This window comes from Rattus norvegicus, chromosome 5, assembly GCF_036323735.1.
Source record: "Rattus norvegicus strain BN/NHsdMcwi chromosome 5, GRCr8, whole genome shotgun sequence".
Classification (NCBI taxonomy): Eukaryota; Metazoa; Chordata; class Mammalia; order Rodentia; family Muridae; genus Rattus; species Rattus norvegicus.
Window position 1 is genome coordinate 19,518,399 of NC_086023.1, and position 26,184 is coordinate 19,544,582.

Consider the following 26,184-nt stretch of genomic DNA (forward strand, 5'->3'; position numbering starts at 1 on the left):
TGCATTTCTGAGATGAAGCCTGCTTGGTCATGATGGATGGTCTTTTTGATGTATTCTTTGATCTGGTTTGCAGATATTTTACTGAGTAATTTTTGCATCTATGTTCATAAGGGATATTGGTCTATAACTCTTTTTCTTTGCTGAATCTGTGATTTGGGGACCAGGGTAACTGTGGTCTCATACATTGAATTGGGCAAGTTTTTTTGAGATTCTATGTTGTGGAATAATTTGAGGAGTATTGGCATTACCTATTTGAAAATCTGGTAGAATTCTGCCCTAAAACTGTCTGACCATGGACTATTTTGTTTGGGATACTTTTAATGGATGCTTGTATTTCACTATGGGTATGTATCTATTTACATTATTTACCTTGATTTAACCTTGGTAAGTGTTATCTTTCAGAAAATTATCTATTTCTTTAGATTGTCAAAGTTCATGGAGTACATATTTTTAAACTATGTCCTTACGATTCTCTGGATTTCCTTGGTGTCTGTTGTTATGTTTCCCATTTTATTTCTGATTTGCTTAGTTTAGGCATTCTCTCTCTGTCTTTTAGTTAGCTTTGATAAGGATTTTGATAATCTTAATGATTTTTCTCAAAGGACTAACTCTTGGTATCCTCGATTCTTTGTATTGCTAAGTTTTCTTAACCATTAAGCTATCTTTCTAGCTATCACAATCCCACTTTACCCTTCACCCCACACCCCTCCTGCTCCAGATAATTTTTTTGATGCTATTATATAACTGGATTATTTTTTAAAATTTCTTTTCAGAAAATTCATTATTGGTATATAAAAAAAATACTGGGTTTTGCATGTTGCTTTTGTGTCCTATCACTTTATTAAAAGTATTCACCAGATCTAAAAGTTTTCTGGTGGAATCATTATGAATATTTAAGTACTTAATTAGCTCATCTTCAAATAGTGGTATCTTGATTTCTTCCTTTCCTATTTATATCATTTTATATCCTTCTATTATCTTATCTCTCTAGCTAAGTGTTTCATTCATCCAAATGTTGTGTTGAATGAAACTGGAAATATAATGGGCACCTTTGAATAATTCCAGCTGAGAGAGGAAATGGTGTCATTTCTTGCAATTGCTATTGTGTTGACTTTTGATCTGTTTCATGCATTCCTCTCTCCAGATGTATAATCTAACTTGATGCAAGGTCTTATGTGGGAAGTGGGAACTTGAGACTGTGACTTGGTGTTTTGTTTTTGTTTTCTTTTTTCTTGTTGAAACAAATGTTTTATTACTAATAAATACTCCTTAACTACTTAAAAGAATTTAGACTAATTCCCCAAGCAGATGTGTATAAAAAAATACAAATTGAGAGATTATAGAAATTTTGTTATCATCATCACAGAGCTAAAAGATCGTTGCTTTATTTACCACATCCCTTCATTTTACACTTTAATGACATAGAGCAAATCCTTCAATTCATTCTTACAGTTTTATATGCTTACCATGGGATACACAGCCAACAAGTAGCTTCAGACCATTATTTCCACCGTTACTGACTGATTGATATTAGTGACATTACATAACCCATACAATAAAGAAAATGTCCTTAGAAGAAATACAACTCAGTATTTTGTTTTTTTCTCAATCCCATTTACTCTATACAGAATTTTCCCCCAAATAAATAAGCCATTATTGGTATTGGTGCTCAACCAGAAGTTTATTGTATACTACAATGTATACATTTCTATAAGTAAGGTAGGCTTGTATTTTGCAAATTTCTTCCCCAAAGCATAAGTGTTCTAATAAAAAAGATGCTGTAAAATAATTAAAAACAATAAAGGACTGGAACTGGTTCTTGTTGGTTCTGGTTTTTGGTCTGATTGGTTTTCTTTTTGTTCTGTTTTCTGGTGTGTATGGTTCTGGGTTTTGGTCTTGTAACTGAGTCTGGATCTTATCTCTTTATCATTCTGCACATCTTATGTATTCATTTCTTTCTAGTTTTGGTACTGGGTAGGCAAAGGTATGAAGAAATAAAGGGAAGGTGTGGTTGAATCTTGACAGCTCTGTCTCATGCGCTTAGTATACCCTCTAGGGTTAGATTCTTGAAGATGTCATTTTCCCAGCAAGTTCAGAAGTTAAGGCATCAGGGCACATTCCCTTTCTGTGCAATAAGGAAGGGCATCTTCAGGATGAACTTATCAACCCCCTTGCATTGTAGCTTTGAATTACCCACCCCACCTTAGAGGATCCTGGGTAGAAATTTATTAAAAAGGAGATCCCACTCACTGTGATGTGAGACGTCATAAAGGTTGTTCCTTTCCAAATACTGACAACTATTCCTAAATTCTTAAATCTTCACAATGCAGGATCCACTGGGCTGCTCCCTGCCACTGGGCACCTCACTCCAATTGCTGGAGTCTTTACTTATGTTTTCTAAACAAGCTGTTCAAATTATGTTTCTTGACTGTTTTTTTTTCTTTCACAAAAACAAAAATTCAAAGACCCCATATCACGATGGTTCTCAACCTTCCTAATGCTGTGAGTCTTTCTTACATTCCTCCTGTTGTGGTGACCCCATCCGCAGAATTATTTTTGTTGCTACTTCATAAGTACAATTTTGCTATCATTATGAAGTATACTGTAAATATCTGATATATAAGGTGTCTGCTATGCAACAAAAGGGTCATTTGATCCCTGGGTTGAGAAACAATGCAATATTTTTGCTAATTAGTTTATAAGGCTACAAGACCCTATCTTTTTGTTTTTTTTAATTTTTTATTAGATATATTTCTTTACTTACATTTCAAATGTTATTCCCCTTCCCGGTTTCCTGTCCATAAACCCCCCTCCCCCATAACCCTCCCTGATGTCCCCCATATTCCCCTGCCCTGGAGATCCAACCTTGGCAGGACCAAGGGCTTCCCCTTCCCCTGGTGCCCCAACAAGGCTATCTCTGCTACATATGCAGTCGGAGCCCTGGGTCAGTCCATGTATAGTCTTTCGGTAGTGGGACCCTATCTTTTAAGTTGTTTTTGGATGCTGCCAGATTTCAAACAACCTGGGATTGACTTTCTCTACTTTATTTCTATCAGTTCAGCCTGTGCCTTGTTCATAAAATATAGTTTAAAGGTGTGAATATAACTTTATGTAGCTATTTTACAGTTGATTTAGGGTCCGGAAAGATTCTTTATTGCATTTGACTGTGAGAAGCTCAATCTGGCAACCACCTATAACTCCAATTCCAGAAGATTGGAGGTCCTCTGGCCTCTGCCAACTCTCAAAAATACACACACACACACACACACACACACACACACACACACACACACACACGGAGAAAAATCTTTACAAGTAACTCTAGGACAGCATGGGAGGGCTGTAGATATGCCATGCAACGCAGGCCAGGAGAACAAAGACATCCAGAGACCTACCCACCACCATGCCACACCCCACTAAACTTCATGGGCAGGCTGTCGACACCTGCTTGTACAGGCCTGCTCACTGCCATGCCACTCGACCTGGGCAGGGGAAGTCACCCAGAGGCCTGCCCCCTGCAGGAGCCACTACAATGTGCAAGTGTGTGGTGGACGAATGGGAGAGAAGAAAAGCAGCAGAAAAGTTTGAGCATTGTGAGGAGAAATGGAACTAGGGATTCGAGGGTGGAGGGGACTAGCCTGATATAAGCATCCAGCCACACCTCCTGAGGCCATGGTGAAGTTCCAGCCCATGCTGCTACTGGGGGCCATGTAGTGACAGAGGGTGGTGTTGATGTCCTTGGTTCATATTACCATTAGAGACCAAGCACACGTCCCTGGCCTAGGCAGCCACTTGGAAACACATAGATGTTCAAAGGCTGTGCAGAACTGGCTGTGGAATTCAGGAGAGCTGCCCCTGTACAGCTAGTGCAGGAGCAATTTGACAGAGTTATATTGAACCCTCCAATTCTCCTTTGAACTCTCCTTTCTTTGTGATTAAAAAGAAATTTTGGTAAGTACAGACTATTGAGAGATCTAAGAAAGGTCAGTGAAGCTATGGAATTAATGAAGGCATTACAACCCGAATTACCCATACCCTCTGCTATTCCCTCTAATACTTATAAGATTATACCAGATTTAAAGGACCGCTTTCATACCATTCCCCTCCATTCCCAAGATTGCACGAGACTTGCCTTCAGTGTTCTGTCTACCAACTTTAAAGAACCTATGAGGAGATACCTTGGAAAGTTCTACCACAGGGCATGGCTGTAGTCCCTCTTTCTGCCAAAAGTTTGTAGCTCAAGCAATTGCCATTGTTATACGTTTATATCTGAATGTATATAGCTCGTTATATGGATGCTATATTGTTAGCTGACAAAAATGAAGGTCCTTTGCTGCAAGCCTATGCCCGATTACAACAGGCATTGGAGGGAAAAGGATTGGTTATTGCTCCAGAGAAAATTCAGTGTGGGCCTGTCTATAAGTATTTATGACACAAATTATATCCAAAAGCTATTTACCTCAAAATTACAGCTGAGAAAAGATAAATTAAAAATTTTAAATGATTTTCAGAAATATTAGGAGATATAAAGTGGTTTAGATGATTCTTAAAGATAACTATAGGAAAATTAAAGTCATTATTTGGCATCTTTAAATGAGATTCTGATTCTTTATCTCCGTAGTATGTAACTGAGAAAGGACATCAAACATTATAGAAGAAAAGGCTATAGAACAATTCATTATATTGACTATGCTAGGTCATGGGGCACTTATATTTTACCCACTTCTCATATGCCTACTTCAGTGTTGTGGCAGAATGGCCCTTACCCTGGGTACATCTACCAGACTCTCCTGCTAAAGGAATCACTCCTTACTATGAAGTGGTTGCCATGTTAGTGCAGCTATCCAGGGAAGAGTCATATAAATAGTTTGTAAGGATTCCAACAAAATCCTGGTACCTTCTACTAAATTGCAAATTGATTGACTCTATCAAAACACAGATGTTTGGCCTATGGTATTTGCCAACATTTCAGGGAAAACTGATAATCATTACCCTTGCCATAAATTATTACAATTTCCTTGTCTTCATGAGTTTGTATTTGCCCATAATTTGAGCACTACTCCAAAAAAGCTGCTTTAGTCTTTACTGATGGATCCTCTAGTGGAAGATTTGCCTCTATATTGGATTCAAAAACATTAGCTTTGCAATTTGAATCTGCATCTGCTCAGGCATTGAATTAAAAGCTCTTGTAGTTGTTTAAACTTTTGGGACAGTCTCCTTTTAATTTCTGTACAGATGACATCATTTGAGCTTTACCAATGCTGCTTGCGTCCTTACTAAACAATGTTCTCAGTGCCCACAACATCTTTCTATAGTCCACTATGGTATGAATCTGCTTGGACTAGTGCCTAATCAACTTTGGCAGATGAATGTTATTCACATTCCTAACTTGGGGAAGCTGAAGTATATTTCTGTCATGATAGATACATATTCAGGATTCGCATGTGCATCTGCCTTGATAGGAGAAGCCACTAATCATGTTTAACTCATCGCTTAAAATGCTTCACAGTGGCACTGGATATAGTAAAGCCTTTCAAACCGGTTGTTGGCAATTCAATATTGTCCACAAAACAGGAATTCCGCAAGGGCGAGGAATTGTGGAAAGAACTCATGAAGTACTGAAACAACAATTGCTAAAGATAAAAAAGGGGGAAACTCCACCCCATAACATGTGACTGTCTTCATATTTTTTTTTAAATTTCTGACATTGAATGCAGTTGCTAATTGTTTCTGGCATCCTCAAACCCAACATCATTTTGCTTTTGTTAGATGGAAAGATCCTCTGACAGAACTTTGGCATGGGCCTGACTCTGTATTGATATGGGGATGACGTTGAACATGTGTTTTTTTTTTTTTCACAGGTTGCTGAAGGAGTTCAGTGGCTGCTAGAGCAATTGGTTAGACGTGCTGATGCTGGCACAGAGAATGATGCTGACCCTGATCTTGCTGAGTGCCCTGCTGATGGCGATGGGGAAGCTGTACTAAACATATGTTCCTGACCCACCTTTGATAGATCCTTTTGTATAGTCAAGGCCAGAAGTACATGTGACCTCTATAATACTCAGCTGTTAGGTTGGTTTGAAAGCAAAGTATTTCAAATTAGTGAATTACACTTCTATGGGTCAGGGCTTACCTATTTGTTTTACTTGAAATAGTACTAATTCTGGATGTGTTTCTGGGTACCCTCAGGCTTAGAAGAAAATCTCTGAGACTGTAGTTCAAAGCATTAAGATGGGAAAGCCTGTATCTCGGACTGGACAAACTTCCCTGCCTCAGGCTTTTAGACTTCATGGGACAGAGAAAACAAGAGACTGTGGAACTTGCCTTCAAAAAAAAATCAATCAAATGGAGCAGTTGTTATAATGATCCTCCTCTTTCCTTTAATGTGACCAATTATTCTGACTCCATGAACTGGTCTGGAAATCAATCCAATATTGGACAAAAGGAAATGACAGTGGGCATTTGAAGGGCTGTTCTGGATATTTTCAGAGACATATTTGGAAATTGGCAGCTGCCTTGTATGATATGTTTGCTGTGGTTAGAAATGGGACAGGTTCTGGGGTTAAGGTAAATGTGACATCTTGAAGTACCCCACATAATCTTTTACTAATTAGGAATGTTACCTGTGTTGTAGGCTCTGAATATGAGTTCAGTGTTTCTTGTTTTAATTTCTTTTGTCCAAATGTGTTTCTGTGCTGCTTGATGGTCAGTATGTAATGGTAGTACACCAACCAGATTTAATTATGATTCCTGTAAGTTTATCTGAATCCTGGTATTCTGAAAAAGGCTTACAAATACTGGAAGAATTAGGTCATGCTCTGGGCCAGGAGTAAACGTATGCTTGGGCAAGCCAGTTATTGCTTTCCTAACACTTACAGCCAGTGCTACTACTTCTGGATTAGCTTTAGCACAGGAGGTACGAACAGCTAGCTTTGTTAATCATCTTGCAGAAAATGTAACGATGCCCTGAGCATACAAGAGAATCTGGATAGATGGCTAGAACAAGGAATCGACACATTATATGATTTAGTTTAGATCATGGGAGATGAGGTATTGGGAATGTCATGCTCGGTATCTATGGCTTTGTATAACTCCAACAACACATAATGAGAATCAGCATAATTGGACCAGAGTATAAAGGCACCTTCGAGGTATAAGGCACACTACTAATACACCTTTAGATTTGTTAGCCCTTGATAAGGGCAACGTAAGTCTAAGAGATGCAAAGCCTTTGTCTTTTGACACATTTCAAATGAAAAAGTTACAGGCTGTTTTCCCTTCATGGTCCTCATTTACACGTCTCTTACTAGGCATAGCAGGATCAGTGCTTTTACAGATGTCAAAGCAGAGTTACACAAATTCAAGCTCTAATGTCTTCTCTAGCAGAAGTCGGTAGTCAATGAAGGGTAAGATCCTCTTGAAAACCTTTTCAACCTAAAGCAGGCCACGAACACAAGATTAGAAAACCCTTGCAACTTAAGACAGGCCACAAACTCAAGATTATTTGTGTGCCAATGACAGGTAGGAACTGTTTTCGGATGGCAACCTAAGACACACAACTTTCTACTCCATGACTGATAAAGTGCATGGCTCTTATAGATAAAAAAGACTGGTAAGATTCTCTCAGAGGTAGATTAACCTAGGTAGGTATCCTAGCATAGGTACATGCTAGGATTCATGTACCCATGATAGGTAAGGACCACACTTCTTGAGGGAACGCCTAAGACTGACACAGTCTTTCTGCACCAGTAGCTGAGACAGCTTTGGCATGTATAGATGAAAAGGGAGACGTGGGGAGCACCTCCAGTTAACTTTGGCTGACTTCTTGCTTGTGATTAGTCATGAATGTCTGCAGACATCTGTCTTTATTTTTAATTAAAACATGAATTATATCCTGTCAAGTTCCCCTGCTTACACATACGTCCTTGAGAGACTGTCCAAGCCTGAAGGAAATGAATGGCCTTAGCCAAACAAAGATACTGTGTACCATAAACTCACCACATAAGCATTTGTGTTCATTGTTTCACTTCCTGGAATTGGTCATGGTCTGTGTTGCTTGCCTTTAAGATACTGAGAAAATACACTTGCTCCCTGGCATGGCGTTCACAAGCAGCCTTCCCATCTCTGTCTCTTGCATCTTCTCTTTTTGTCTTTCCTATAATCATCCTCATACTCCCAGTCGTGGATTTTGTGTTGACTGACCAGCAGGCTCTGGAACCAGGCTCAGATCTATGGTTTTGAGTCTACCTTATGTATGGCATGTTGGAACACATGAAAAGGCTATTCCTGCTGATCCAAAGCTGCAGGATCTCAATGACATAGGACAACAGGAGGATAGCGGAGAGGAGGCCCTGTGAGGATCCAATATTGGTATAGCAGGAGCCAGAGACTTAGAACCTGACCAATGCACATTTGCAAGTAAGGACGTATGGGGAAAAGGATATAGTATAAGACATACTGTGACACACATTACAGCTTCACAATGAGATGTTTTCTAAACTTTGTTTATTTTTATTTTTTGGTTTTTTTTGGGGGGGGATGGAAGAGGTTGCAAGGGCAAAAGGGACAGAGAGATAGTGGGTCTGGGGTGTACGATGTGAAACTCACAAGAGACCAATAAAAAGTTAAAAATAAAGGTTCAGTTGAGTTTGAAACAGCTGCCCATTACAAGTTGTCCCACTTTCACCATATAACTGTCAGTAAGAGCTAGTAGGAGCAATTCTCCAGCAAGGTAGTGGAATGGCAAAAGAATATAAAAAGGGACACATTGTTCTCTGTTACTTGTATGAAGACAAGTTTTTATAATCATTTAATCTGGGGCTAGGGTGGTTGTTTATATGAATCTGGTAAGGCTAACTTTAACTCGGTTTCTGGCACACAGCAGCAGCTGAGTATGGCCCCCATGATTAACTGCAAGGCAAGCTAGCAGTTCAATGATAGCTGGAAAGCAGGACGATGTCCCAGAAAAGTTCAGCTTGAACCTAATTAGACAATTGTAGAGCCAGGCATTGTAACAGTTAAAGCTAGAAATAAAGTTCCAAAGCTAGAAACTGTTCACATCATTTTGGATTCATTTGGCTTCATGAAGCTCCACTTTTAAAACAACAGAGCCGAGTTTTAACTCAAAAGATCCTCTACCGTACAGCGTGTTCAGTCGTTACAGGGCAGAGGAGAATATTTTTCGTTCACAAGATGGTACCCAAGCCAGAGGAAAAAGCACGATCTCGCAAAAGGTAAAAACCCACTAAGCTTGGAAGCTGGAAGACAGAACCTGCCGACCGCGGATGCTGTCGCTCTGTAGCACGACAGGAGCGGAGCGGCATGGCGCACTGCAGCGCGACAGGGGCGGGGCGTGGCCGTAAAGCAATGCGGAGCCTTCGCCGCCTTCTGGGCGCCCTTGAAAGGACCGTGGGCCATGGCTGGCATGGCGTTTGGCCGCGGGACCAGTCTGGACCTTCTGCGGTCCTTGCCGAGAGTGAGCCTGGCCAATCTGAAGCCCAGTCTTAACTCCAGAAAACGGGTAAACGCCTGGCGGCGGTGGGGGGATTGCAGGGGCCACGTCATGCTGGAGATGGACGAGTGTGAGCGCCTGGCCCTCTTCTGCGTGCGCCCAGTTTTAAAGCATAAAGATACTAAGCAGGCAGAGAGGCACACACTCGGGAGCTGCAGAGTAATTCATCCAAAATTGCGTTAAAACTGAAGTGCTTAGCAAGTGCCTATCATAATTGTAAATTCTAATGGATTTTTTTTTTTTTTTTTACACTTCAGCTGTCCAGGGTGTAGAATGTCCAGGGGGTAGAAATGGTGGTGTCGCTTGGCTCTTATTTGTAACTTAATATACTGCTTTTAGGGGTTGACACAGTAATTTAAAGGAAAGATGTCACGGAATTAGAAAACACCGAAAGACTACCCGACTCTATCCCGTTGTAATTAGCCAATTTTTTATGTTATGGTGCAGCCAGCCATTCTCAGTTCCCATAGGCCCAGGTTAAAGGGGGAGAGGGTGCGGAGGGCTTTGAAAGATAGGTCACAATTACTTCGTTTCTGTGGCATTTACAGCTAAGTGAGAAGTCATTCTACAATTAATCATTTCACCACAGATTTACAATTCTGTGGAGGGGGACAAGGCATCAGAGTTTCCAGGAGCTTGTAGGAATTTAGAATGCGGCGTCCCTAGCACAAATTGAAATTTCCTTAGCCATATGTGGTAAAATTATGTATTTATGATTAATTTAAAAATAAAACTTTAAATATCATTCAAGCCTCGTTTTGGCTGTTTAGTTCTAGGGTCTGTCTTTCTTTGTTTCTTTCTTTCTTTTTTTGTTCCAGCCGCTTTCTACTGAGGACTGAAGTTAAGCCCTTAGCTTGTTTATTCAAGCTCACTACCACTGAGCTCTAACACCAAACCCTTTCCTGCTTTTTAAAAGCTTTATTCAGCGACAGGGTCTCAGTAAATTGGGGGCTGTTGGCCTTGACCTGTTTTTGTAGCTTCAGGCAGGCTTTCAACTTTGAATCCTTCTGTTTCAACCTACCTGGTAGCAATCACTACAGGGACCTATCTTTTTGTAGAGCTTGTTTCTCCCATTGGATTCCATCCCATCCTTAGAACCTTGCTTTGTGTTTCTCCTTGTACTTTGGTTACTAGGATTAGCTCCCTTCTGAGAGAACTATGTAGGTGGACTATAAAGATGAACAGGCAGCCAGAGCAGAGCTCAGCACCCCAGCTCTGATTCGATGAATAAAGGGCATTAATATGGAGTATGCTGTGAGTGAAACACACTTTTCAGAAATGTGTCTGGACATCTTAAAAATCCACTTTTTCTTGTAGGAAAGACGTCCAAGAGATCGGAGAAGAGGTAGGAAGTGTGGCAGAGGCCATAAAGGAGAAAGACAGAGAGGAACCCGGCCCAGGCTGGGCTTTGAGGGAGGGCAGACTCCATTTTACATCCGAATCCCAAAATATGGATTTAATGAAGGACATAGGTAAGGTTGATTTTCTTTTGAAGTACAAATCCCAATTTCCACGAAGACTTACATGAGTAATTTGGTAGAAACCTTACGTTTACTTAGAAGCAAACTTATGGTGCTGTTCCTTCGAATAATTTTTAGTAATGTGGCTTAACCTATATTGTGTGTGTCACTGTGTGTGTGCTTCCAGAAAAGCAAATTTACACAGACATTCTACTCACACCAACAAGATGATAATAGGGCTTGCTGTTGTAACTCCTTAGATGATTAGCAATTTAAAAAGGTAAATTTATCTTGCCATATATAATTTTATTTCCATATATGTTACCTTTTTAAACATGTATATATTTGAAAAATACATGTAAATACACATAGACACAAATCCCATATATATTATGTGTATATACATATTACATGTAATACATATGTATATAAAATATGTATATGGCACATTGTAGTAGCTACCATTTTATCCTATGATGTTATTTTGAGTTAAACTTCTGTGAGTTACTTGTGTACATGAATGAAGTAAATGTTTAAGAGAGGTAAATTGTTTTTAGTGGAACAAAGGAAGCACTGGTGTTTTATGATGTTTTTGTATTGTGCTTCTAAGTTTATTTTAGACCATCAGAAATTATAAAGGGAAACACTGGAAATCTGAAGAGGCTAGAGGAAGGTTACTTGGTGTTTTCTAATTATTATATTCCTGTTTTGCAGTTTCAGGCACCAGTATCAGCCTCTGAGTCTCAGGAGACTACAGTATCTCATTGATTTAGGTCGAGTTGATCCAACTCAACCTATTGACTTAACGCAGCTTGTGAATGGGAGAGGTGTGACCATCCAGCCACTTAAAAGGGATTATGGGGTCCAGCTGGTTGAAGAGGTAAGTGTAGCTTGTAGTTTTGTTTGTTTTGTTGTTTGGTACGCTGTAGCTACTTTGCCATAGTCAATAGTCCCTTGTCATTATCCCCACATACAACATAGATGCTTCACTGTGGACATCACCAAACTGTTGGGACAGTATTTTTTATTTTCATACAGACCTCTAATAAAGATTAGTTTATAAGTTAGACATAGCGGGAGGTTATGAATGAATTGCTCTAGGTCTCAGCCTTAAGTTACGACTCTTTAGTAAATGGAGAAGTTCCATCCCTGTACTTCAGGTACACACCTCATGGCTCCTCTGTGTCATTTGGGAAGTGTCACCGCCACTGCTCTCACTGGGGCTTTCACTGAGTAAGGCTTAACTGCATCCAGCATTGCTGTACTATGTCAGACTGATGGGTGGACACTGTATGAAGTGGGAAAATAACATCATAAGTGGGTTCATGGAAGGAAGGAAGGAAGCAACATGAGACCTCTTTATGCTACTGAACACAATTTAAAACCTAAAGGTTCTGGACATGCACTTCCAGCCTGTACAGGGTCTCAGTTCGATTCCTAGCTCTGCAGAAAGAGTTACGAATGGCCTCCAACTAGTAACTAAAACTGTGGAAGGTGAATCTAGGGACTGCTTAATCAACACCCCTTTCTTGGGGGCTGGAGAGATAGATGAGTGGTTAAGGACACTGGCTGTTAGAGGACCTGGGTTCAAGTCTCAGTGTCTATATGGTACTCAGAACTGTGACTGTTGTCCCAGGAGATCGTCCATCCTTTGCTGGCCTCCATGGGAACTAAATACATGTGGGGCACAGACATTCATGCAGACAACACACATACACATGGACTAAATAAAATAAAATAAAAATAAATAAACAAACAAACCCAAAGCCCTAGTTCACACTTGCTGTGGTTTTAGAAGGCTGATGTACATTCAGAGCACAGCTGTCTGTGGCTTTTTCCGGTGGTGTGTGTGTGTGTGTGTGTGTGTGTGTGTGTGTGTAAGTCTGTGTGAGTGTGTGTGTGACTGTGTGTGTGAGTGTGAGTCTGTGAGTGTGTGTGTGAGTGTGAGTCTGTGTGTGTGTGAGTGTGTATGTGTGTCTGTGTGTGTATGAGTCTGTGTGTGTGTATGAGTCTGTGTGTGTGTGAGTATGTATGTGTGTCTGTGTGTGTGTGTGAGTGTGTATGTGTGAGTGTAAGTCTGTGTGAGTGTGTGTGTGAGTGTGTGTGTCAGTGTGAGTCTGTGAGTGTGTGTGTGTGAGTGTGAGTCTGTGTGTGTGTGTGAGTGTGTGTGTGTCTGTGTGTATGAGTCTGTGTGTGTGTATGAGTCTGTGTGTGTGAGTGTGTGTCTGTGTGTCTGTGTGTGTGTGTGTCTGTCTGTGTGTGAGTGTGTGTGAGTGTGAGTCTGTGAGTGTGTGTGTGAGTGTGAGTCTGTTTGTGTGTGAGTGTGTGTGTGTCTGTGTGTGTATGAGTCTGTGTGTGTGTATGAGTCTGTGTGTGTGTGTGAGTGTGTATGTGTGCCTGTGTGTGTGTGTGAGTGTGTGTCTGTGTGTCTCTGTGTGTGTATGAGTCTGTGTGTGTGTATGAGTCTGTGTGTGTGTGTGTGAGTATGTGTGTCTGTGTGTGTGTGTGAGTGTGTGTCTGTGTGTCTCTGTGTGTGTGTGTGTGTCTGTGTTCACATGCCAATATATCAGGAAGTTCAATTCAGTTCCTTTACTTTATGTATATAAGGGTTTTGTCTATTTGTTTATATGTACCATATGTATACACAGTTCAAAAGATGACATCAGATCCCCCAGAACTGGAGTCATATGTAGATAGTTGTGAGCCACCATATGGGTAATGGAAACCAACCTCCAGCCACCCCGAGCAGCAAGAGCTCTTAACCTCTAAGTCCTCTCTGAGCCTCAAGGAAAATCTTTCTTGAATAATTTTTGTTGTTTGAGGCAGGGTAGCTCTGGCAGGCTGTTTTGGAACTCACGGTATAGACCTTATTGACCCCTGCCTGCCTTTGCCGAGTTCTGAGGTAGCAGGAACATGCCATTCCACCCATCATGGACCTGTTCACCTACTGCAGCCTTAAAATAGTTTCTACAAGGAGCTGGCCAGGAGCTCAAGTGCAGCATGTGGCCCTGTTCCCACTTAGAAGCACATTTTGTGTCTGCCTTTTCTTACCCAAAGTATTTTCCTTTTTATTGTTTATTTTATGTGTGTGATTGTTTGGCCTGCATGTATGCCTGTACTGTGTGTGTACTGATGCCACACACAGTGGCTTTAAGAAGCTCTGGATCCCCTAGGACTGAAGTTAGGGATGATTGTGAGCCACCACATGGGTCTGAGAATAAAACTCTGGCCCTCTAGAAGAGCAGCTGGTGCCATTAACTGCTGAGCCGTCTCCCTAGCCAAATAATTGGTCCAAATCTGCACTTATGTGTTTGATTGTCTTTCTCACTGTTACCTAAGCCTTGCACAGGTAGGCACTTTTTCATAGTTTCAGTGCCTTTAGGCCCAGCTCTGAGCGTTACTTAATATTTATAGAATGAATTAAATTCTGTTTCAACTTCCGTAAAAAAAATTCTGATATATGAATTGAACAACTGTTCATAAGCAAATTAACTACGTAGCTGAATAGGTAACAGTGTCCACTAGAAGGAAGCATATGTCTATGGAAGAACCTTTTAAATTCCCTCGAGACTGCCAACCTTAGCTAAGAGTTTTCCAGGTAGATATGGTAGATCACACCTGTGATCCCAGCACTTGAGAAACCAGTGAAGGAGTGTGATGTTTAAGGCCACCCTGAGCTACATAGTGAGTTTCTAGGCCAGCCTTGGCTGTACTTAAAACCCTGTTCTAAAACAAAACAAACTCTAATCAGATCACAAACAGAGGAAGGAGTTCATTAGGGAAACCAATACCAAAGATGTGCTTGAGCCTCAGTATTTTACTTTGGAGGTGTAAAGAAAAAGATATATTTCTACTACATAGAAAAATCCATGACCTTGGCAGTATTTAGATTGCACGTCTCAATACCCTTTAGGTATGTGTGTATTATGCTAGCAGACATTATCTTGAAAATTATACCCTGGGGCAGTGGTTGAGTAAATATTTACACACACACTTATAGCTTATCCATTGCCTCTTCTGAGTTTAAATGTGCAAGAAATAGTGGATAGTAAGTACTGTGATTAGTAAACATAGAATTATTTGGGAATATATATTCTCAAGGAAAATAAACAACTTGATTTGTACAGCTTCCTAAAAATGCAGTTTATAATACCTAAAATACTGAAACCAGAGCCAGAATGATAAGATATGTCTACAGAGCAGTCTACAGAGTAGTGGTTAAAAAAAAAAGAAACAAAAACCAAAAATTAGTAGTCAACTCCCTAGTTCTGAATTGAAAGTCTATTGATTATAAATTACACCATTATCGAATATAAAAACTAAGAAACCACAACCTATAGACTAATTAGAATACTTTTAAATATATGAAATACTTACAATGAAAGGCGTTAGATTGCCTACTCGTTTCACCTGTACTAAAATGGCGAAAGCAATCTGTTCTGAAGTTAGAGGGAATTATCATATCCTGAGTGGGAGGACTTTAAGAGGCCCATGCTTCATCTCTAGTATAAACATTCCAGGGAAAAATAAATGCCTCCTCCACTGTAGAGGATAATAAAGCTGTCAGTGAATACAAAATGCATTCTCCCCTTTCCCTAAAGCCAGCCAACCCTTCAATATTGTCAGGTATTTTGCTTTCCAGGCTGTTCCAGACCCTTGGCTCCTCTAAAACCTCTTTTTGCTCACTTAGTGATAAGGAAGATTTGTTTTTTATTAAAATATTAAAAATGTTTTATGCGTACATGTATTTTACCTACATATTTGTCTGTGCACCCTATATGTGCCCAGTACCTGGAGAGGTCAGAGGAGGGGCATCCGCATTGGATCCCCTGGAACTGGAGTTACATATGGTTGTGAGCCACATGTGGGTACTGGGAAGCAAATCCAGACTGAAAGAGCAGCTTGAAACTTCTCCCCAGCCTCAGGAAGATTTGTTTCTGTCTGTATAATGTGGCATAATCTTGTGGGTAAGGATAGAGATGGGCTGGTAAAATGGCTTCATGGTAAAGGCCACTTGACCTAGAGACATGAGTTTAAACCCTGGAACCCATGTAAAGGTGAAGAGGGAGAACCGCAGAATCGTCTTCTGACTTTACATACGCGCTGCATTCTGTGATCAGATCTCCCCTGCCCCCCACCCCCTCACAAAGACATTACTTTTAAATATATTTTTTGAAAGAACACATACAGTGCTGGGGAGAAGGGAAGACCTTAGGGTTCCAGCCTCAGCATGGAAAAGAACAAATCCCGCCTCTGATTAGTATCCTAACTTTGTCTTAGGAATGAATCATTGTCATCCCATATGCCTCATTGTCCCCGTCTGCATGTCAGTGTAGTAATACTCCTGGTTTAGGACTGCTAGGATTAAATGGTTTACTACTGAGAGAGTGTGAGGGATGGATGCCGCTGTCCTTCCTACTGCAGGGCTGGAGAGTGGGCGGAGCACAGTGGTGCTAAGCAGAGATAGAGAACTGCAGTACACACAGCTGAGGACAGACACTTGCACTGACTTGCTGTTAGCTCAGCTGCTTACTAACAGGCTTTCTGTTAACATGACAGGGTGCTGATACTTTTCAAGCAAAAGTTAATATTGAGGTGCAGATGGCTTCAGAATTAGCCATTGCTGCAATTGAAAAAAATGGTGGTGTTGTTACTACAGCCTTCTATGACCCAAGAAGTCTAGGTAAGTATTCTCGGGTCAGTTTTTCTCTCTCTATCTCATATTGCCCACTGTTTGTTGGCCAGTTCGGCAGTGCTCACAGCTGCCCCTTTGTGACCCCCTTGAGCACTGCACTCAAATGCACATCCCTCCACAGAGACATAATTGCACATAGAAATAAAACTAAACAAACAAAAATCTTGAAAATTTTGCGATGGCCATTAGCTTAAATGCTTTCTCTTTCTTCTCTCCTTATTTTATCTTCCTTTTTCAAAACTGTTAAGAACGACTTTTTTCTGAGCTAACTCGATAGTTGAGTAGGAAGAACCCGCGTTGGGCAGGCCTGACCTGAGTTGATCCCATGGTGGAGGGAGAGTGCCAACTCCTCCCCATGTGCAGCGTAGCACATGTGAAAGCCCCTCCCTGGCAATAATAAAAAAAGAAAATTAAAAAAAAAAGAAAATGAAAATAATTTTAAAAGTATTGTCTCCATTTTACTCACTTAAGCCTGTTAACTAAAAAGTTCTTAGAATTCAGTTCTCATCTTGGAAAATTCAAAAATTAATAGCTAAAAAATGTATGTAGCAGTTATTACCTATAGAGCCAGTATTTATATCTCTTTCTAAAACATCTTTTTAGAAATTCTGTGCAAGCCTGTTCCATTCTTTCTGCGCGGACAACCCATTCCAAAGAGAATGCTTCCACCCGAGGCGCTGGTGCCCTATTATACCGATGCGAAAAACCGGGGGTACCTGGCCGACCCTGCCAAGTTTCCTGAAGCAAGACTGGAACTTGCCATGAAGTATGGCTATGTCCTTCCTGATGTCACGAAAGACGAACTCTTCAGAATGCTCAGCACCCGCAAGGATCCAAGGCAGATTTTCTTTGGTCTTGCTCCTGGCTGGATAGTGAATATGGCAGATAAGAAAATTCTAAAACCTACAGATGAGAATCTTCTCAAGTATTACAGCTCCTGAACTGCCTTCAGTAAATCAGACATGTGAGCCAGGGGGGCTGAACACGGGCTCGTGTGGGCCTTAAAGCCGAGGGGCTGGTACCGCCTGCACTGGTCAGGTTTCTTGTTCTTTTTCCATCTGAAATTAAATAACAGGCAGCAAAAGCTGCATCGGAACTGAGCCTTTGATGTTGTGTGTTTCAAAGATTCACAGTGGGAGTCTTTAGAAAGGTGATTAAAAAGGAAAAAACCTACTTAAAATCACCTTTCTTTTAGGGCATGGGGACAACAGTGTGTTTTGTACATGGTTTCTTTCTCTAGCCCTGGCTGTCCTGGAATTTGCTCTGTAGACCAAGCTGGCTTCGAACTCACACATTTCCGCCTGCTTCTGCTGGGATTAAAGGGCTGCGCCACCGCTGCCCAGCCTTACTTTAAGTAGTTTAAAACGTTTCTTCACTGTCGGTCTTCTCATGGTCTTTTCTTACCTACATGTTCTGTTTTGTCAGAGTACAGGGCAGGGATTGATCAGTAGCCCTGGGAGCACTTCACTGTTCTGGGATTTAAACTGGGCCTGTTATCCTTACGCTGTTTAAAGTGGGGTGCATCAGACAAGTTACTTCATCTTCCTTAAGCTGAAGTACAGTGAGATTCTAAAGCAACAAGAGTAGAACAGACTGCAGAGTCTCTTTCCTACCCTTTGCAGTTGAGAGGTTGGACCAGCGCTATACAAACTGGATGACACTGTCCTTTGGCTCCAGCTTCAGGGGGCACCTGAGTGACACAGATGCTTCCTTAATCTGAAGAGAACTTTGACCATAGCCTGTCCGCATGGAAGTCAGTTTCCTTAAATAAACACCTGTACTGTAACTGTACGGCGTGTGCTGTAGCTCTACGGGAGCTATTGCTTGGCCTCATTGTGCAGAAGGCTTTGCTTTGGTGCTGCAGTTTACAATTGTAGGTCTCAGAGACGCTGCCTTCCCAGGAAAATGTCTTCACAGGAAGTGAGAGGAAATTAGTCACCTAAAGGGAGAGCACGTTGCAGCCTTCCATCTCAGAATGGACTTTGAGGGTCCTTGGCGTCTCCCCCCATCCCTTCGAGCAGAATGACTAAGTACCTCACAGCAGTCGTAGGAGAACTGACCGCCAAACATGGGCTTTCTTCATTTTGGTTGTCTCTGGTGTCATACAGGTGGAAGGAAATTGGAATAGAGTGATAAAGGGAAGAATAAAAACAGGAAACAGATGTCTGGTGAAGTAGAATGCTGGCCAGTGTTTATTTGGTGACAGGGACTTTGTCACAAACAGCTGTATCCGGGTTGAGATATTGTAACCCCACAGCTCATTCTCAGCCAAAACGGCACCTTCCATAAAATTTGTCTCTCCTCTAGCGCTTGTGCCATTTACAAGGGCTAGTGGAGGTCCAGTGGAGGTGGTAGCTTTGAGAGTTTGTATCCCTCGAGGCTCTTAAGCAATAAGCCTTCAGTGTAGATCTGTCCTTCCTGGAATGTGGCCTCAGCTGTTCTCAGAATACATGGCTTTTGGTGGCCAAGCTCTAAAAACCTTGAGTTAGTTTGTGTTTTACTGCCAGGCATAGTTGAGCATGCCTTTAATCCCAGCATCCAGGAGGCAGAGAGGCAGGTGGATCTCTGAGTTTAAGGCCAATCTGGTCTACAGCCCCATCTCCAAAGCCAATGCACGTAACAGCAACAAACAGTTCTAGAGTGCAAGACAGATGGGCAAAGCCTGCGTGAGCCTGGCACGGTGTGCATGGGTATCAGGAGACCCTCCGGGCTCAGTGGCCAGCCACTTTAGCCAAGGAGTGAACCTCGGGTTCAGGAAATAAGAGACCTTATATCAAAAAATAGCCAATAGTGAGCTAGACAGTTGGCTCAGCTGTTATGAGCATGTACACCCACATGGTAGCTCACAACCGTTGCAGGGGACTTGATGCCCTCTTCTGACTTCCATGGGTGCCAGGCGAGATACTCATTCATACACATAAGATAATAAAAAAGCCATTGAGAAAAGACTTCTGACCAGCATCTGGTATCCATGTGTGCCTGCATCTGCCCTCACACCCCATTTCTGTACTAAGAGGGAAAATTTTGTTATGATCTGAATCCTTGGTCTGTCTCTCTCTCTCTCTCTCTTTTTTTTTAACGTAAGTCACTTTTCTTTGGTAAGTAGAAGGTTATTTCTAGGGTGAAAGTGTCACCTGGGGTAGAGGAGAGTGGGCTCTGATGTTAGTGCGAGTCCCGTGAGGGTTGTCTTCTGTGGTACCTTGCTCAGGCCACTGCACTGTGTAGCTTTGCTCATTACACGCCTGTACCTGCAGAGCCATCTGGATGAGACACGTGACTAGGGTTTAAAGCAGAACTAGATTTGGGACTTTGGCATGCAATTTATTCTCTGCCTCAGTTTCACCATCTGTGAAATGGAGGGTAAAATTAAAAATTGGTTAGTATAAAATAAAAATTACCTTAGGAATTTTACTGCTATAATCAACACTATGACCAAAAGCAAGTTGGGAAGGAAGGGGATTACTTGACTTACACTTCTATAGCACTGTTAATCCAAGAAGGAAGCCAGGATAAGAACTCAAACATAATAGAAGCTGATGTATAGGCCATGGAGGGGTGCTGCTTACTGACTTGGTGCTCATGGCTTGCTCAGCCTGCTGTCTTACAGAACCCAAGATCACCAGTCCAGGAATGGCACCACCCACAATGGGTTGGGTCCTCTCTCATTAATCATTAATTAAGAAAATGCCCTACAGGCTTGCCTATAGCTGGATCTCATGGAGGCATTTTCTTAATTGAGATTCCTTCATTTCAGATGACTGTCAAGTTGACAAAATGGCAGTTAGGAAGTCGCTAATGTTTGAAAAGCACGAGGCACGTGTCCTGTCTGTAGGCCTCTAGGGGATTGGTGAGTTGGTGTCTTCTGGTCCTCAGGTACCTGCTATCCTCTCCCCCTTACGACTTACACATAGTCTCTGTTTAGCCTTTTGTAAGTCATTCTCGAGTTTCAGTAATGAGAAGAAAATGCATGGTAGATTTTATATTGTTTTTAGCAGGAACAAAAAATAAATTTTGGAGAGGCAGCATAGCAAAGGCAGAACCTGTGGATAAAGTTGAATTTCTGACTTGATCACTGATTTGCTTTACAAAACCTTCAAGACCCAACAACTCCTTTTTTTTCTTTAAAGAATATTTATTTATATAGTCTGTGTATGTTCCTGCATGTTACAACAGGGGTACATTGGACAATTAGAGGACAGCCGGTGTGAGCTGCTTTTTCTCTACCACCCTCATTCTGGGGACTAAACTCAAGTCATCAGGCTTGGTGGCCTTTACCGGGAGAGCCATCCTGCAGGCCCCTACTAATTTCTATAAGCACCTTATGTGTATGAAGAGGATAGTATGAGAGAGAGGGAGACTTTTAAGGTTATTAGATCTAGGAATTCTGTGTATCGAACAAAACGGCAGAAGGAGGAAGATAAAGGTGCCAGTTGTTTCAGATTTAGGTGCTGTGTTTCTCTGTATATATAGCTGATTTTATTCTCACCAATTAAAATTTAGATTCATATATCTTTTAAAAGATTTGTAAGCATCGGCAGTTTGAATTTCTCACATTTGGCAATACATTCTAAGCTTTCATTGTGTAAAGGATGTGCACTGGAAAATCAGTGTAGACATCACAGGAACGACAGTGACAATGAACTTTATGGGCTAAGGGGATGACTCAGCAGTTAAGAGAGCTTGCTGTGTAAGAATGAAGACCTGGGTTTGAACACCCAGCACCGACGTAAAAGTCAGCCATGATTGCACATGCCTGGAACTAGCCCTGGAGAGTGAGTTCCGGAGGATCTGGGGCTGGTGGTCAGCAGCCTGTGAGGAAGACGCCTGTCTGAAGGAGACAGTGAAAAGGTAAGCGTAGACAGCAGTCACCCTCATTTGCTCTCTGCACACAGGGAAATGGAGGCATTCACTCACTCACACACACACAGGCACTCCCTTCTCCAAAAGACATATTTTAGTTTTATTATTCAAATTTAATTATTTTTAAAAGTTTTATTTAATAGAAAACTAATTTTAAATAATGGAAAATTTTGTTTGGATCTTTTATTCTAAGCTGGTAACCACACACACACACACACACAGACACACAGACACACACACACACACAGACATACACACACACACATACACACACGAAGACACACAGACACACAGACACACACAGACACACAGACACACACATACACAGACACACACACAGACACAGACACACACACAGATACACAGACACACAGACACACACAGACACACACATATACACAGACACACATACACACAGACACACACACACACACACACACACACACACACACACACACACACACACACTGAAAGGGTTGCCAAGGGATTTTATTTAAGGTTAGGGTTCAGGTTGCTTCATGATACATAACAGAACTGTGTAGTCATCCTGTACGTTTGATGCTCTTGCTTCCAAGTCCTGGCCAAGTTAAAGTGCAGGCCGGATTCGGAAGTGATGATATTTCAAGAGTAGAATGAGAAAGCCAGGGAGCTATGCACGTGTTCTTCTCAGAAGGGAAATCCACCCTGGAGTGTGCACAGAACAGTTAGTCTGCCGAGGAGAGGAACCCCGGCAGGACTGGTGCTGGCCCAATCATCTCTGCGAATGTTTAGTGGGTTTTGTGCATCCTTCAAGCTCCCATTCCAAATGCAGAGGATGAAGCCTCAACCCAGTCGGGTGAGCCAGCCAGCTGGTCCAGCGAGCTGTGACCCAGTGGCAGTGCGGTAGACCTTAGTTCTAGTGTCACACTGGTTAGAATGTTCAAGGACGTAACAAGTGATTCTAATGGCGGCTCTTCACTGCTTGTCATTTGTTGGCCTCTCTCCACTTGGCTGAGGGTGCTGGTTCTTGAAGTTTGCTCTGGTTTCAAAGTGAGCTTACTTATCTGCCAGCGTGGCCTGTGAGCCAAAGGTGGGACCATCTGAGCCTCTTTGGTCAGGGACGGAATCTCTCTGTGCCAGTCTTGCAGAACCTGACTGTCAAAAAATTTCTGAGCCCTTGAATGGGCAGTCTCCTTTTCCTTTTGATTGGTAGGCTTGTGGCTACCTACATTGAGTAGCTATTGAGAATGAGACGTTGCCTTCTTCTTAGACAAGCTCTGATGAGCGGCTAGCAGGAGTTACCTTTCAAATGCTTTCAAATGAAAACTTCAAAAAGAAGTAACGCTTAGGTGCTTTCAAACTCGAAGGGTTTCTCCAGGGGAAGATCCAGCTCCCAAGATGAAATCATCATTTCAAGTTGCCCCCTGGTGGCTAAGTGCAAGCACTCTCCAGGGAAATTCCAGGTTTGATGAATAATATTAAATATCCATGAGTTTTTACATTCAACAGTTCTCAAGGGTACACACACAAGGCACAATGTCAGAGACATTGAAGTTGGAAATGCAGTTGCCTCAGAGGTACAGACAGTAGGAGAACCAAACCATTGAATACAATGGACAGAATCTTCTGAAGTAATTTTCAAAGGGATTAGAACCTAGGTCTGGTAGAACAAACCCAAGCTCTGTAATAGATGGTGACCATGACAAAAATGAAGCAAAGACAGCCAAATCCCAAGTTGTTGCAACTTCTTTCACAGACTTTCTTTGATTCCCCCAGAGACTGTATTGATCCCATTAACTTTGTCTTAGATGTTGATGGTCTCGTGTTTCCTAGCAGGATATTATGGTAACTCTAAGCATGCTAAGATACATAGCTGACAAGCTCTCACTTCTTGGTATATTATACACACAGTGAAGTCGCAGAGTGCATACTCACAAGCCAGCGTTGAACATGGGAGCAAAGTGGTTTAAGAAAAGAGTTTTGAAGGGGTTGGTCCTTGATGCATAAGCCAAGTTAGCCAGGCATACTGTTGAGCTCCAGCTGCAAAACTGTGCCAGCAAAATTGTGTGAATATCAGTACTTCTTGTGGTTGAGAGAAAGGGAGCTCTACTAAGCACAGGGACTTTCTTTTTTATTTTAAAGAAACATTCTGCATACCCTAAGATGGACTTGAACTTGATTCTCTGTTCCTAGAGGGCTAGGATTACAAACATCCTCCACTAAGCCTGGTTGGCACTCGTCATCGAACTATACAGGGCTGGTGAGATGGCTCAGTGCGTTACCCTGTTTTCCAGGCAAGCTTGTGCTCTGGGTTCAGCTCCTGGAGCCCATGTAGAAGGTGAAAAGCAGAGGCCAACCCCACATGGCCTCCACGTGTGTGCCAAGGCACCTCTCCCACATCATGGCCACACATAATACATTAAAACAGTTAAAAGGAGATTCAGGGAAGAAAGCCTGCCTCCTTTAGGTACCAGAATTGCACAGGAGATAACGAACGCTCTGGCTACTGGAGTCTCCCTGAGAACTTAAGAGAGCTGGAGGTGAGTTTCAGCACCCACTTGCCTGTTTTCATTCCTGGATAGTTCAGTGTTCTCCCCAGACCAAAGGGATCAATACTCTTTATAATTTGATCTATGCCAGCTACTAAAAGGCAAAATAGAATTCAGAAATTTGACTCTCAGGGTTGTTTTAAAAGTAGGGCAGGAAGCTGGGCATGGTGGCTCCCTCCTTTAATCACAACATTTGGGAAGCACAGGCAAGTGGTTAAATTCAGGGCCAGCCTGGTCTACATAGTGAAAAGGGACATGGAACCAAGCTACTATTACTGCAGTGCTGGGAGGAACCACTAGGTGGCACTGTTTCCTAAAATTTCTTAGGCTGTTTACACTGTAGTAATTGGTTTGTTGTTTGTTTTTTGAGACAAGATTTCTCATTGTAACAGGACTGTCCTGGAACTCACTCTGTAGACTACACTGACCTCAAACACAGGGATACTACTGCCTCTGCCTCCTAAGCACTGGGATTAAAGGTGCATACTACTACATCCAGCCTGTAATTGGTTGTTGTTGTTTTTTTTTTGTTGTTGTTGTTTTTTGTAAATAACCGTAAATTGACAAAAAATTTTGCTTTTTAAAGAAAGAGATTAGAAGATTAAAAATGTTACATATAATATGCAAATGCTGGTTATAAAACATTATGGAGAGAAAGGTTTTAAAATATCACCATTAAAATAAAAACCTATGGGGCTGGAGAGATGGCTCAGCGGTTAAGAGCACCGACTGCTCTTCCAGAGGTCCTGAGTTCAGTTCCCAGCAACCACCTGGTGGCTCGTAACCATCTGTAATGGGATCTGGTGCCCTCTTCTGGTGTGTCTGAAGACAGCTACAGTGTACTGATATGTAATAAATAAATAAATCTTAAAAAAAATTAAAACAAACAGACAAAAGCCCTGAAACAATAGATTACTACAAGTGCCACTAAGTATCTGAGAATAGTATTGTGCATTTTGTATTATGGGTCAGGATGAAGCCACAACAAGAATAAATAAATTGAACTGAAAAACACTTGCTTTAAACTTCGTGTGTGTGTGTGTGTGTGTGTGTGTGTGTGTGTGTGTGTGTGTGACTGATTTCAGGAAACACATTTAAGAGAAGTGAAAACGACGAGAAGGATGGCATCATTTTATAATGATGTAAACAAACTTCTCAACCTTCAGCCTATTAAACGCCATCAAAGACAGCCACCCAAGGTCACTGGTAAAAGATGAACTTCCTGCCGCTTTCCTTTAGAATAAACAAATCTATACATTGAGATTTCAGGCCTACAGCTGCAGGAGCACCCAGCAAGAGCCGCAACAGGACAGCAGCAGGGGCAAGCACCTCCAGCCTTGTTCCTGTGCCTGTGCTGTCCTGGCTCCCATCTCTCTCGTAAGCTTGCAGAAGTAAGGTAGAGGGAAGGCGCACATGAACTCCATCTCCAGGTTTTAGTGGCAGGTTTCTGAGATGTGTCAAGCACAAGTGTCCTTGTTTCTACCACCCAGCTGATCAGCCTGCTGGCTCCCCTCAGTCCTCAAGAGGATCCTGGGGTTCCTGTTGCAAATTACCTAGCACTGTGGGACTGAGGGAGAAATGAGAAGTCCAGACAGGAAGTGCTCAGCCTAGGAAGAGGCATACACATATCAAACCTGGCATCAAAGCTCCAGTGGGGTGAAAATGGCTGCGTGCTCTTCTGTATAGTTTTGCCCAACCTGTAAGTACGTCTTGACAGTAATTTACAACAGTTTAAAACCCTGGCATCTTTTGGCCCAAAGTCAGGTTCAAAGCTACACGTGAGGTTGCAACATTGGAATCTGGGACAAGTGCCTCCTGCTCTTGTTCCCCTGCTGCCTGCCGCACATGGGCACTGCACCTGTGCTGAACTGTGGTCTCTGTAACCTTGGACTTGCCAAACTGAGATTTCAGACTCAATCCTTGGATATTTCTTTCAGAAATACCAAGTTTCCTCTGGTTGTTTGGTCTTATCCGCAGAAGCAAGATGCCAGAGGGGAGGCCATTGCTTGGAGAGCATGTGCCCGTCTTGTGGCATTGCCATCCTCAGGAGCGAAACATGGACATCGTACAGGCACCGGAGGAAGCAGAACTAGGATGCACTGCCAGGGCTGGGCTAAAGATGCACTGAGA

General features: G+C 42.0%; 1 protein-coding gene across 7 annotated transcripts; it reads left to right on the plus strand.

Annotated features, from left to right (window-relative positions):
• Positions 1-9,346: 9,346 nt before the first annotated feature.
• On the plus strand, positions 9,347-20,663 carry Mrpl15 (mitochondrial ribosomal protein L15). 7 transcript variants are annotated; one of them, NM_001106633.2, is made up of 5 exons: positions 9,348-9,520; positions 10,829-10,983; positions 11,686-11,851; positions 16,531-16,654; positions 19,525-20,663. In NM_001106633.2, the coding sequence occupies exons 1-5, from the start codon at positions 9,416-9,418 to the stop codon at positions 19,590-19,592; spliced, it is 618 nt and encodes a 205-aa protein (NP_001100103.1). In that variant the 5' UTR covers positions 9,348-9,415; the 3' UTR covers positions 19,593-20,663. The 7 variants fall into 7 exon arrangements, 6 of the variants coding, with proteins under 6 accessions (XP_063143343.1, NP_001100103.1, NP_001385932.1 ...); NM_001399003.1 differs by lacking the exon at positions 19,525-20,663 and adding an exon at positions 17,270-17,766; NM_001399007.1 differs by lacking the exon at positions 19,525-20,663 and adding an exon at positions 17,270-17,766 and having other exon boundaries at positions 11,692-11,851.
• The last annotated feature ends 5,521 nt before the right edge of the window (positions 20,664-26,184 follow it).

What these genes read in the sequence shown, in the direction of transcription:
- Mrpl15 (NM_001399003.1), top strand. Translation starts at nt 9,416, where the DNA reads ATGGCTGGCATGGCGTTTGGCCGCGGGACCAGTCTGGACCTTCTGCGG. An exon ending in GTCTTAACTCCAGAAAACGG is followed by an intron (nt 9,521 to 10,828) that starts GTAAACGCCTGG and finishes TTTTTCTTGTAG; the next exon opens with GAAAGACGTCCAAGAGATCG. An exon ending in CTATGACCCAAGAAGTCTAG is followed by an intron (nt 16,655 to 17,269) that starts GTAAGTATTCTC and finishes ACATCTTTTTAG; the next exon opens with AAATTCTGTGCAAGCCTGTT.